Consider the following 12,434-nt stretch of genomic DNA (forward strand, 5'->3'; position numbering starts at 1 on the left):
GCTTGTTCGGCCTTTTCCGAGATAAGCAAACGCAGGGCTGTCATCGGGTGTGAACGAAAAATGCCGGCTAAAATCTGACACATTTCCTTTACCAACATTTCAATACAGCAACTACGGAGTCAACATTCAATACTGTTTCGGTTTGCTTCATTTCTAATGAATATTGTCGTATTCACAATCTTTGTTTTTGGTTTCGATATTATTTTTTTCTGCTTTCTTTGACAGATTTGGTCAAAATACAGACACCATTTATATATACTACTGATAGCAACTCTCGGTGTGGTTTTCCGTTTTCCAAAAATAAACCAAATTGAAACATCAAATTGTTCATAACAATTCCAAATGTCTAACCAACTGCGGACTAGATTCCCTAGCGCTTCGTATAAAAATATCATTCATCGTCAACATTTGCCTAATTCGTGCCTTGAGAGATTCGAACAAGTCGGTACAAAAAAACTACGCTTCGCTTTCTAACACCTGCAGCCGGAACCCTTCTGCTGACCGTCCTGGCCATCCAACTTGACCGGGGGGTTCTTTGTGTCGACAAATAGCATCGGAACGCCCCTCCGGGCCTGGATCGTCGAGCTGAGCACGATGGTTTCAATCCGTTTCATAACCTTATCCAGCAGCAGCTCGACGGCCGCATTGACGTTATGGCCGGTGAAGGCGCTCGTCTCAATGTAGTCGATACAGTACTTGTCGGCCAGGCACTGTGCCCTCGTTTCGCTCACCACCCGCTTGTGATTCAAGTCGGCCTTGTTGCCGCACAGCACTATGTCCGGATCTTCGCAGTAGGCGTGCTGCTTCAGCTGTTCCATCCAGTTCTGCACATCAAGGAAGCTCTGCTCGTTCGTGATGTCGAATATCAGGATGAAACCCATCGAGTCCCGGTAGAAGGCCGTGGTCAGGCTGCGGAAGCGCTCCTGCCCGGCCGTGTCCCACAGCTGCAGGTGTATCCGATGGTTGATGCCGTTCGAGTTGTACAGCTGGGAAATTTTAAGCGGAGAAATCATTCAAACGTTTACCATGAGTAGAAGGATAAACTTACGACACGTTTCTCGCGAAAGTCAATCCCGACGGTTGAGATGAACTTGGTGTGGAAGACGCCATCTGTGTACTGGTAGAGGAAGCTCGTTTTGCCGACGCCTGAATCGCCGATGGTTAGGAATTTGATAAGATAATCGTAATCTATCGCTGTCGTCATGCTGATAAACGCTGCCGACCGCTGATGAACACCGCCCTCCTGCAGGATAAACGGAAACGGAAGAGAGGGGAGGAAAGATGCTAGTGTGTAATGAAATCGACTACAACGTAATATTTCAGATGACATGCATGTGGTTATGGCTTGAGATGGGAAGGGAAGTTCGTGCTGACTGGCTAAAGCTAAAACCCATGTTAAATAGTTAATGAACAGAATGCCATGATGGTTCTCTCCTTCCTCATCGTACGCTTGGCCGTTCAGAAGCGAGAATACCACATTGAGAAAGTCGTGCAAGGAAATTAACAGATTGTTATCGTTCCATGCTTTCATGACCTGCTGTTGCTTTTGGCATTGATAGACGCTTCGAGGAATCAAGCATACCTATATCGATCGAATGGAAAATTTCATCAACATACCGTAATTCGCTTGGCCGTAGACTGATCCAACAGCAACAACCGTAGGACAATCGTGTCCAATTTAGACATAAAGCAACCCACTCTGACCAAACAATTAAAATCATCCCACGAGAATTATTCCGGAAATCATCCATCCGAACCATCGCAGCAAGCCATGTTGCACACGTGTGACGGCTCTATTTTTGTCACCGTTTGCTACGATGAATTTATCATTATTTAAAATGCGAAAATGGAAACCACCAGAGCACAGACACACTTCGGCAAACAATCCCTGAAGGATATTCCCCCATGACAGCACCGCCCTCTGCCGCTTCGTACGTTCAAATAAAACTCAATTAGCGAAATGATGTTAGGGCGGTCGGTCGGTCGGTTGGTCGGTTGCTTGTGGTAAACGCGGGAAAAGTTGCAGTGAGCGAGTTGGGTAGTCGCATCGCGGTTTCAGGTACCCACTCGGCCTCGTGCAACTGAAGGACGATAGAGATTCAAACTCACTTGTTCGCAACTCTGCAACTTTGCAAACTGCAAAAAAACTAGTGGGACGGGAACGGGAAGCGGTCCATTTTTAGTTTTTATTTATATCTGTCTGTAACCGCATGCTTGTAAGGTTTGACTAATGATGTCTCAAATTCACGGTTGGAAATACTGATTTTAATGCAGTTTTGATTTATTAAATAACGGTGAATTTCTGATTCGAGTCGCAACGCTTTAGTGGAAAAAAAACTTACCTAAGGACATTTTCAAAACCCATCACTATCTTGCTAGCAATTGCGATTAAGACCATATTTACGGAGATGAACGCGATTTAAAAGTTTGGAAAACCCACCAGCCGACAAAAGGATTAGGTAATACAGTACATTCCCAATTTTGTCAGCTTTTTTTTCCCGATTTTGTCAGCAGATTTCACTAAATTTTTGAGTTTTTAAACATGGATTCTCAAAATCCACGCTATGAATAATTGTTATTCTTACACTTCCCTGTAATGTGATTGATATGTGAAGCGGGGGTGAAATGTGCATACGGGGTAAAATTAACAATTGTAAAAAAAAACATTGCTTCATTGTCAGCAACATTTATTCTTAGAAAATAAAAAAGAGCATTACATATTTCATTGAATTGTACATACAAGTTTTGATTGACTTTCAATTTTCAAAAGATTTCGTCATCGCAAATTCTTGAGTGCGCAGTAGGCTCTGCCCGCAAACGGTCGGTTTTAATTTCGCTGTCACAAATTCCTTGTTTTCCGCGTGCTTTTGGGCTTGTACCAAGGCAAGAAGTTTTTGATTATTATCATGTGTATATAGATTCATCATGATTAGTTTATCAGTGTTTTAATATTGTGAATTATTGTGAAAATTCCCGGGCAAGAATTTTGTTTGAATAGTTGTGTTGTAGCGTCGTGCTAGCGTGTTTCGGTGCTACGCCTCCACTCCCGGAAGCAACGTTTGCCGTGTCTTTTTACGTATTTGGTATTGGCGTTCTGCCTCCTGGACAATAACAATGTGCCGCTGCACAAGAACATCATAGCCACGGTTAAAATCAAGGACTTACGGCTCCAATTGCTTCCGCAGGTTACTTTTCACCCCACCTAGTATAGTTGTAAAAAATAGTAACTAAAAAGTGACCTAAGAGAGGAAAAGCAGTCATTATGATAGCACACCATATAAATGTTTGACTTATTCAATTAGTTCCTCATAAACACCTATGTACGATACGAACCTTTAAAGCAAAAGATTCAATAGCAAGTTTATGGCCAAACCCACGGTATTAGTAAGGGTGTCTACTAACTGCAAAAATTTGGAAATTTTAATTTGCCTTAAAATACCTGGAAGTCTCAGAGAATTTAATAACTTTCTTACTAAGGATATTTTAAAGAAAAGAATACATTTTAAAATACAAGCATTCAATTTTTCTCGTGATTTTCATTCACATATTGAACTTAATAGATCCACAGTGGATTAATCTTCAGTAACAAAAAAATTAAAAAAAAAACAGAGGCTTAAAATGTGTTCTTTTTTGGTTTTTGTTCATGCTTCTTTCCTAGAAATTTCATATTTGAACTATTTCTGGACTTAAAAGCTATTATACTTCAAACATTTTTCAAGAATCTGGTGCCAAATTTCATGCACAGTTTTAAAGGCTCGTGGAATTTTATTCTAATCTCTAAGGCCCTCATTCCAAGAGAGTTCTGGGAAAAAAAATCTTTCATAAAAACAACAAATGCAATCTGCTTTCAAGGTAGTTCTGAGGAATTTTAGATTTCATATGAAGCTTGATAGTTTTGTTTTGTTAATAACTTTTAAGTAAATGATGGATTAGGATCATGGCTCACTATAGATATGCAAGGAGTAGATAAATCTTAACATTTCAATTAACACCAATGAATTTTTACACTTATCGTTTGCATTTAAAAAAATGGACAAAAATTGTAGATTTTTCATGGGTTTACCTTCACCCGCACTGACGAAACTACCCATGCAGCACCAATCATAGTAACCCATGAGTCAGCAGACAAAATTTGACAGCTCTATCAGTCGAACTCTAACTGTGATGGCAAAAACAGTGAAGCAACTCCGTTCAGAAGTGTGCGCGTTCAAAGAACGGCACCCCGCCGCGTCGAAAACGGACATCGTGCGGCACTTTATGGACGCCGGCTACGCCCGTTCCGGCATCTACAACATCTTGGCACTATTAGACAACAATCAGAGCATCGATAGAAAACCCAGTTCCGGACGGCCGACGACCCTGAGCGACAAGAAACTCCAAAGGATGTTGAAGAGGAAGACCGAAGGAAAAGTGGCTACATCGCTGCGTGCGCTTGGCCGGGAGGTCGGTGCAACCGGTCAAACAGTGAACATGAACATACATGTCAGGAAGTGGAAGTCACGTCCACTGGTTTCAGAGCTGCAGGCAATGACGCAGCGGCAGCGGCTGAATAAGATGGTCAACTCGTTTTTCCCGGCGAATCGCGACGTGGCGGTGGTGATGGACGACGAGACCTATCTTACCCTGGATGGCAACGACTGGCAGGGCACTTCGTATTTTACTTCGTAGTTCCCCAAGAAGGTGCTGCTGTGGCTGACAATCAGCGAGAAGGGGATGTCAAAGCGGCTCTTCTTTCGCTCTGGACTGGTCGTGAACGGGGAAATTTATAGTACGAAATGCCTGCCGGAAGTTGCGTCGTTCATCAAGAAATACCATAAGGGTAGAGACGCGGTGTTCTGACCGGATCTGGCGTCGGCCCACTACTTGAAGTGATCGTTGGAGGAGATGGAGCGGCTGAATATCGATGTGGTACCCAAGTCGGCTAACCCGCCCAACGTCCCCCAGCTGCATCCCATCGTGAATTTCTGGGCCAACCTGAAGCGTAAGATCTACTCCAACAATGTTGTCGCGAAAACTGAGGAGGAATTGATAAATAAAACGGAGAAAGAACTCAAAAACATGCCTACATGCATGGTTTCGTCCGCCATGGTGAATGTTCCGGTTAACTGCCAGAAGGCCGCTCGCAAGGGCGTAGAATTTTTTGCAAGTAAGCTTAAATAATTAAAGGGCGAACACGAAATTATTGCGACACCGAAAATGTCATGCCAATTTTCTTATAATGTTTAGAATCAAACCAAAATTTTAGGGTAGTTTTATACATATATTTACTTCAAAAATCAAAAGAAAAGTTAATCGATGGAGCCTTGAGTGTAAAATTGAACGCATTTTCGCTTGATGCCCTCCATCAAAGTCTTTACAGTGTCATCCGGTACCAGTTTCTCAGTTTTTTTTTTCCATTTTCTTAACATGTCCTTCTCGTCTTTGATTGTCTTCTTACTCTTCCGAAGTTCCCGCTTCATTATTGCCCAGTACTGCTCCACCGGCCGCAGCTCCGGACAGTTTGGCGGATTCATGTCCTTTGGAACAAAATGGACAGAATTGGCCTCATACCACTCCAGGACACTTTTAGAATAGTGGCATGATGCCAAATCTGGCCAAAATAGCGGAGCTTCGTCGTGCTGCTGCAAGAACGGCAAAAGGCGCTTCTCGAGGCACTCAGATTTGTAGATCTCGCCATTTACTGTGCTCTTTGTCACGAAAGGCTCACTCCTCAGTCCGCAAGAGCAGATGGCCTGCCAAATGAGATATTTGGAGGCGAACTTCGACATTTTCTTCTTCTTAAATTTGTTGTCCACATCGAACTTGCTCTTGCCGGTGAAAAACTCCAACCCCGGAATTTGCAAAATCGGCTTTTATATACGTTTCGTCGTCCATCATACAGCAGCCTATATTTTGTCAGCATCTTCTCGTAGAGCTTCCGTGCCCGAGTTTTAGCCGTCGATTGTTGCCGCTCATCGCGGTTTGGGAAGTTCTGTACCTTGTATGTATGTAGTTCAGCTCTCTTCTTTGCATTCTGGACGTAGCTCTGCGACATGCCGATCTTTTTAGCCAAATCACGGCTTGAGACGTTGAGATTTGCTTTAATCATCCGCTTCACCTTTCCCTCCGTCTTTTTGTTCTCCGGTCCCGGTTTTCTTCCAGCTCCTTTGCCGTGGTCCAACGTCAACCGCTCCTGGAACCGCTTCAACACTCTGGAGACGGTTGAATGGTGAATGTTCAACATTTTTCCCAACTGCCGGTGCGACAGGTCAGGAAATTCCAGGTGTTTGGAAAGAATTTGTTTTCTCAACTCGCGTTGGTTCACCTCCATTTTCGTTGAATCGAAAAACACGACTTCGAGTTTGACAGCATGTACACAATACACATCAATGAGAAAGTGTGCAAAATTTGGTTGATTTTTACCCAATGGTAATAAAGTTATGCCCTGTTGAATGTGTTGCAATAATTTCGTGTTCGCCGTTTACCTTCCATGGGAAATTTATCGAAAGAAATTATTTGTCACCATCCGAAAAAGTCCATTTTTTTAATGCAAACGTTACAGAGCAAGATGTGCAGCGAAAATTTCTCTGTTCTTTTTTACAACGCAACAGTTAATTACTAGAATTAAAATCTGCTTTTTTTACGTATCGATAACAAGCTTAAAATCTATTCTATCAACAGCTTCAAAAAAAAAAAACTATGTTTCGTCAACTGTGTGCAAAATTATTAGCAAATAAGCAGTTCGTGACCAAAACTGTGTTTGCCAAGCATGGTTCTGAGTAGAATTTCAAGAAACCCTGAATTGAATTAAAAGTAAAGTTTAATGAAAACTCTTAGGAATTTCCGAGGAGCACAACTCTTGTGAACTTCAGAGGGCATTCTGAGGATAATTTAATTAAATTTATTGGAGAAAACAAATCTGGAGCATATGTCTTGGATTTTTTTTAAATACTTAGAGGAGGATTACAATTAAATCTCAGAATAACTCAAGGACATCTTCAAAGGAAATTGGGAAAATAAGTTCAGGAAAGTTTACCAAACAAATTATGAGAAGAAATTTAAGGAATTTGTGAGGAGAAATTCCAATGAATTCTTAGGAGACTACCAATGTGAGTAGAATTCCAAGGGAAGGAGTGAGATTCAAAAGGAAATCTTAAATGAGTACAATGAATAGTCGGAGAATCTTTCCAAAGGGTTTCTTATTTTGGAGAATTTCAAGGTAATTCCGAGGAAAACTAAAAGAAAATTGAATTCGGAGGAGAGCTTCATCGATATGTTGAGGAATATTTCAATGGAAATCTCCGCTGAATATGGAATGGACTATTCTTAAGGTCTTCAGAACTACTTCAATTTTTCCTGAAGTTAATGAAACTGCCTGGAAGTTCTTTTGTAGTTTGAGAGACTAGCCTGATGATCACTATACTTATCATCAAATTCTTAAACTTCCTAAAGTTCCCTCAATTTTACTAATCATCATTGATCTTTTCTAAAGGTTTAAAAGTTCGCTGAAGTTTTCTAAACTTCTTTAAAACTTATGTGCCTTCTCTAATGTTATCGGAACTGCTCTTAGGTTCTCTGTTCTTTTCTAAAATTCTTCTCTACAGTTTTTGTAGTTCTCATGAAGCATGTTGTAGTGCGCTGAATTTAATTGAACCGTCCCAAAAATGTTTAAGCTTCAGCTCGGCTTTAGTGAACTTCTGAACTTAAGCAAAGACCTCAATTAACTTTCTAACGTCTCTGAAGTTATCTGAAAATCTGAGAACTGCTTTCAATTTCCCACTAATTTGCTGAGGCTAACGGAACTAACCACGCATTTTGCTAATGTTCATAAAAATTCCTGAAGTCCGCGGATCTTAGATCCGTAAATTTCTATGAAGTTCCCGAAATGTTTCTGAGGACCACTGTCCTTCTGTGAAGTTTTCCAAGTTTTTCTAAATTTCTGAAACTTTTGTGCTCCCACAAAATTTCTATAAAGTTCCTTAGACTGCCTAGCATTTATCAGTATTTTTTAAGACCCCCCAACTTTACTGAAATTAATTCAAAGTGTTTTTATGTTACTTCATACACGAAGTTAGCGCTTTTCAGAGTTGGTTGGAAATGCTAACATGAAGCTTTAGTGTGATAATTTATTAGCTAGAGAATGCTCTTTAGAAGAGGGTAGGTGGATAGTTCCGTTAGAGTACGGCAGTATGAAAATTGAATAGAAGTTGAAAATGAGCGAAGGGCTATTAATGCGACAGTATAAAGTCAAACGCACATCTTTTGCCTAACCCGTACGATGTACGGGGAGACTTGAAGTATGTGCCTGTAGACTTGCAGACATACTTCAAGTCTCCGCATTGTGAACGAAATTGATAAAATTGAAACTTAATAGTATTGCTGATTGAATCTGAAACTAGACTGCCCCAAAAATGCAAAAAGTGTGATAAAAGTGCACCTTTGCGTCAAATCGTTTTGGTGTCTTCGGAGCACTTATTGCTTGCATCATAAGAAATAAGTGCACCGAAGACACCAAGACGATTAGACCGAAGCTCGCACTTTAATCACACTTTTTAATAAGTGAAAACGCGCTTATTAGTCCAGTTTGGTGTGAAATGCGCATTATATTAAATTTGTTGCTGAGAAATATTTTGTGAAATACTTAATGGGAAACTAATTGTAAGTAACTTAAACTAAATTAACCTAAAATGTTCCTAAATAATAAACTTTTACAGCTTTGAGCTGATCTCATCGCAAAGACGAGTAGCTTCAACGAAATCCAAATAATAAATTCTCGCAACAATTGTATTGCTCGAGCCCTTTAACAATATGCTGTCAAATTTCGGATGATTTCCTTATGATTGAATTCGTCATCAACTGATGAGCATACATATGAAGGATGATATTTATTAGAAAATTGGCTGTACAACATACAGGGCTTAGAGGACAACAATTTAAGGATAGGATGACTTTCAAATGCTTTAGATTAGATTATTAAATCGATTGTTTACATTTACATATATCCATTCATCATGGATACAAAAATCCCTTATTAGTTGGTAGAGGAAACTTCCTCCACCACGAAATTGAAAATTAACGGTTTCCACTCTTTGCCAATGCTCGTACCATCTCTAATAGCGATGGCTATATGCTTCCACCTCGTTTGTCTGCTCAGAGCAACAAATGACGTTCGATAGAATTATTTAAATCATCGTTTTGAATGATTTGTGTTAAGGGGCTGAGCCAATACTAAATTTATTTCAATTTAAGATGACTACCATTCTACAGAGAGCATTACGCATTCCAGCTGAAAGCCCTATCCCTTTTCATAACAATGTTCATCCTGTATTCGAGAGGAAAATCATCTGATTTCAAAACTATCGTCATCCGGTTGCAGCTATCATTCCGAAAAGGCGATTTCGATGTTTCGATTTGAATGGTCTGAGGTTTCATTCGACCATAGGACGATGGTTTGGTACAGTGTGGGAGTGATGATCGATGACCGGCTATACTTCAACAGCCACGTCGAATATGTCTGTGATAATGCTTGGAAGGCCATCAACACAATAGCTAGAATCATGCTGAACATTCTTAGCTATTCCTAGCAATATCAAGAGACGTCTACGTCTTCTGACTAGATACTGAGGTATGGAGGTCCAGCCTGGAAGCGAAGCAGAACCAAAGGAAACTGAGCAGTACGTTCCGGCTCATGAGTACAGAACCATCTCATCTGAAGCAGTAAGCGCTATCACCGGAATGATCCCTATCGGCATCACCCGGCGGAGGACAGCGAGTGCTACAGTCGGAGAGAAGCGAGAGAAGAGTACGGAAAGTGGATAAAGCGAAGTCTTTGGCAAAGTGGCAATAGGAGTGGAACACGGTGGATAACGATAGATAGACACATCGGTTATTACTTATTCTTTCGACCTAGGTGAACAGAAAACACGGAGAAGTCAACCACCACCGGACGCAGTTCCTGTCTTTAGTGGGCTTTAGTGGAGCTACACTAGGCAGCTAGTGGATACCACCCCGTGCCAACTTCAATACATGTTTGGCTTCCCCCCCCCATTTTCTCTGATTTGAAAGTTGCTACATATTTCATCCCCTGATCTCCCTTTTTGATTCAATAATTCTAATTATTTGATGGTTTAGAAAAGTTTTTACTTCTCCAAATGAGGTCGGGGATATGATCTCAGGCCTGCAGTGGAGCTGTAGAAGTCTTATCCCAAAACTTGACGCATTCGAATTTTTAGTTCACTCCTCACTTTGTGATGCATTTGCTCTTTGTGAAACATGGCTCTCTTCAGACACAAATCTCCCTTTCCACGATTTTAACATTATTCGCCTTGATCGAGCAGATTCGTATGGAGGGGTGCTTCTCGGGATCAACAAACTTCATTCCTTTTATAGAATCGATCTACCTTCCGCGACAGGTATTGAAGTAGTTGCATGTCAGGAATGTTCGAGGTAAAAGCCTCAGTATTGCCTCAGTATATCTTCTTCCGAGAACTGCAATTTCTCGTCAAGGTTTCTCAGATATCTGCTCAGTTTTACCTGAACCTCGGTTGATATTAGGAGATTTTAACTCCCACGGTACAGGCTGGGGGTAAATGTACGATGACAACCGCTCAACGCTGATATACGACCTTTGCGATAGCTTCAATATGACAATTCTAAACACTGGGGAAGTAACACGAGTAGCCAAACCTCCAGCAAGAGAAAGTAGATTAGACCTCTCCCTCTGTTCGAGTTCACTATCGTTGGATTGCTCGTGGAAAGTAATCCAAGATCCCTACGGTAGTGACCACTTGCCAATCAAAATGTATATAACCAATGATTTATCTTCTACTCGCTCGGTTGACATCGCGTACGATCTTACGAAAAACATTGACTGGCAAAAATTTGCGTCCGCAGTTATTGATGCCAGACAATCGGTTGAAACACTTCCTCCACTGGATGAGTACTCCTTTCTCGCGGTCGATGGTTGTTCCCTTAATTTTTGCAAACAAGTACCACCATGTCAGTAACAATAGGAGTTTTTTCACAGATGGGTCAACTTTAAACGCTTCCACTGGATATGAAGTATTCAACGAATTTATTAGCGCCTCATATCAACTGCAAAAACCCTGTTCCGTATACGTTGCGGAACTAGCAGCCATATTTTACGCAGTAGAGCAAATGGCCTTACTACCATCTGATCACTACTTTATTTTTACTGATAGCCTTAGCTCGTTGGAGGCTATTCGATCAATGAGGCCGATGAAGCACTCCCCGTATTTTCTGACCGAAATCCGAGCTCAATTGAGTACTTTATCTAACTGCTCCTATACTATCACCTTAGCTTGGGTCCCATCTCATTGCTCAATTCCGGGTAATGAGAAAGCGGACTCGCTAGCTAAGGTGGGCGCTATGGAAGGCGATATTTTTGATCGACAAATCGCCTTTGCAGAATTTTCTCAATTAACCACTTCATTCGAGCACTTAAACTGACGTTTACTACCACTTGAACTTTGAAATAAAATATTATTTTGAGATTTTTTCTTCTAGAACCTCGAGAAAAGTAGCCAAAATTTGTGCGTTTCTTAAAAAAATAGAAATTAATTGGTCCAGTTTTGTGAAATCGCTGGTAGAAAGTCACGCCAAAACTGCTTGAAATAGTGGTCAATTACCCGTCAGCAAGTCCTCACCAACTGGCAACAAAAATGGAATGAGAGTGATCTGGGAAGATGGTTACATTCTATTCTCCCACAGGTGTCGAACAAACCGTGGTTCAAAGGATTGGACTTGAGCCGTGACTTTATACGTGTCATGTCAAGGCTCATGTCCAATTACTACTCGTTAGACTCGCATTTCTTCCGAATCGGGCTCGCAGGCAGCAATTTGTGCGCTTGTGGTAGTGGCTATCACGATATCGACCACGTGCTTTGGTCCTGCATCCTCCATTGTGTTGCTAGATTTGAGTTATCCGCATCCCTCAGGGCCCGAGAATGCGGCCCGTTAGAGACATCTTGGCGAGCCGAGATCTCAACTATTGCAATTTAATTTATGTGTTTTTAAAACGGATAGATCTGAGGATTTAGTAGTTAGTGGCATATTGTGTTCTCCCAAGTTGTTAGCTGCTCATCGGTGTACATCCATGTTTGTCTTTTTCATTAGAGTGTCGCTTAGTTCGAGATCAAGAGCATATTGCTCTCCAAACCTTGTGTTCTCAATCCCTACCCTGCCATCCTCGAGATAGCCGCGAGTAAACGGCCCTCGCTTTCCTAACGTTAGTTTTAAGAAATTTTGTAATCTAAGCAATGAATATCGGCTCCGCAAAGCTACGGCAAATGAGCATGGAAAAATAAACGCAATATATATAGAAAAAAAAAATTTTACCGTGTATTAGCTCTATTGTATACGCACTTGAACCACACGGCCAATGAGAACGACACAAATTTGAATTCTATTTACCCTATGGGTATAATCGTGAAAAG

At 41.2% G+C, this 12,434-nt stretch overlaps 1 protein-coding gene across 1 annotated transcript in view; it reads right to left on the reverse strand.

Moving 5' to 3' along the window:
- Nucleotides 1–295: 295 nt before the first annotated feature.
- Nucleotides 296–12,434, reverse strand: part of LOC135699992 (ras-related protein Rab-27A-like) — a 117,085-nt gene continuing 104,946 nt past the window's right edge. The window contains exons 3-4 of the mRNA XM_065220336.1: nt 1,049–1,243; nt 296–986 (exon numbers count right to left, since the gene is read on the reverse strand). Coding sequence (XP_065076408.1) covers nt 471–986; nt 1,049–1,204 — 672 coding nt within the window. The 5' untranslated portion in view covers nt 1,205–1,243 and the 3' untranslated portion in view covers nt 296–470. The remainder of the gene's footprint in view (nt 987–1,048; nt 1,244–12,434) is intronic.

This window comes from Ochlerotatus camptorhynchus, unplaced genomic scaffold (genome assembly GCF_037179485.1).
Source record: "Ochlerotatus camptorhynchus isolate MF236.1 unplaced genomic scaffold, CSIRO-AGI_Acam_v1.1 ptg000124l, whole genome shotgun sequence".
Classification (NCBI taxonomy): Eukaryota; Metazoa; Arthropoda; class Insecta; order Diptera; family Culicidae; genus Ochlerotatus; species Ochlerotatus camptorhynchus.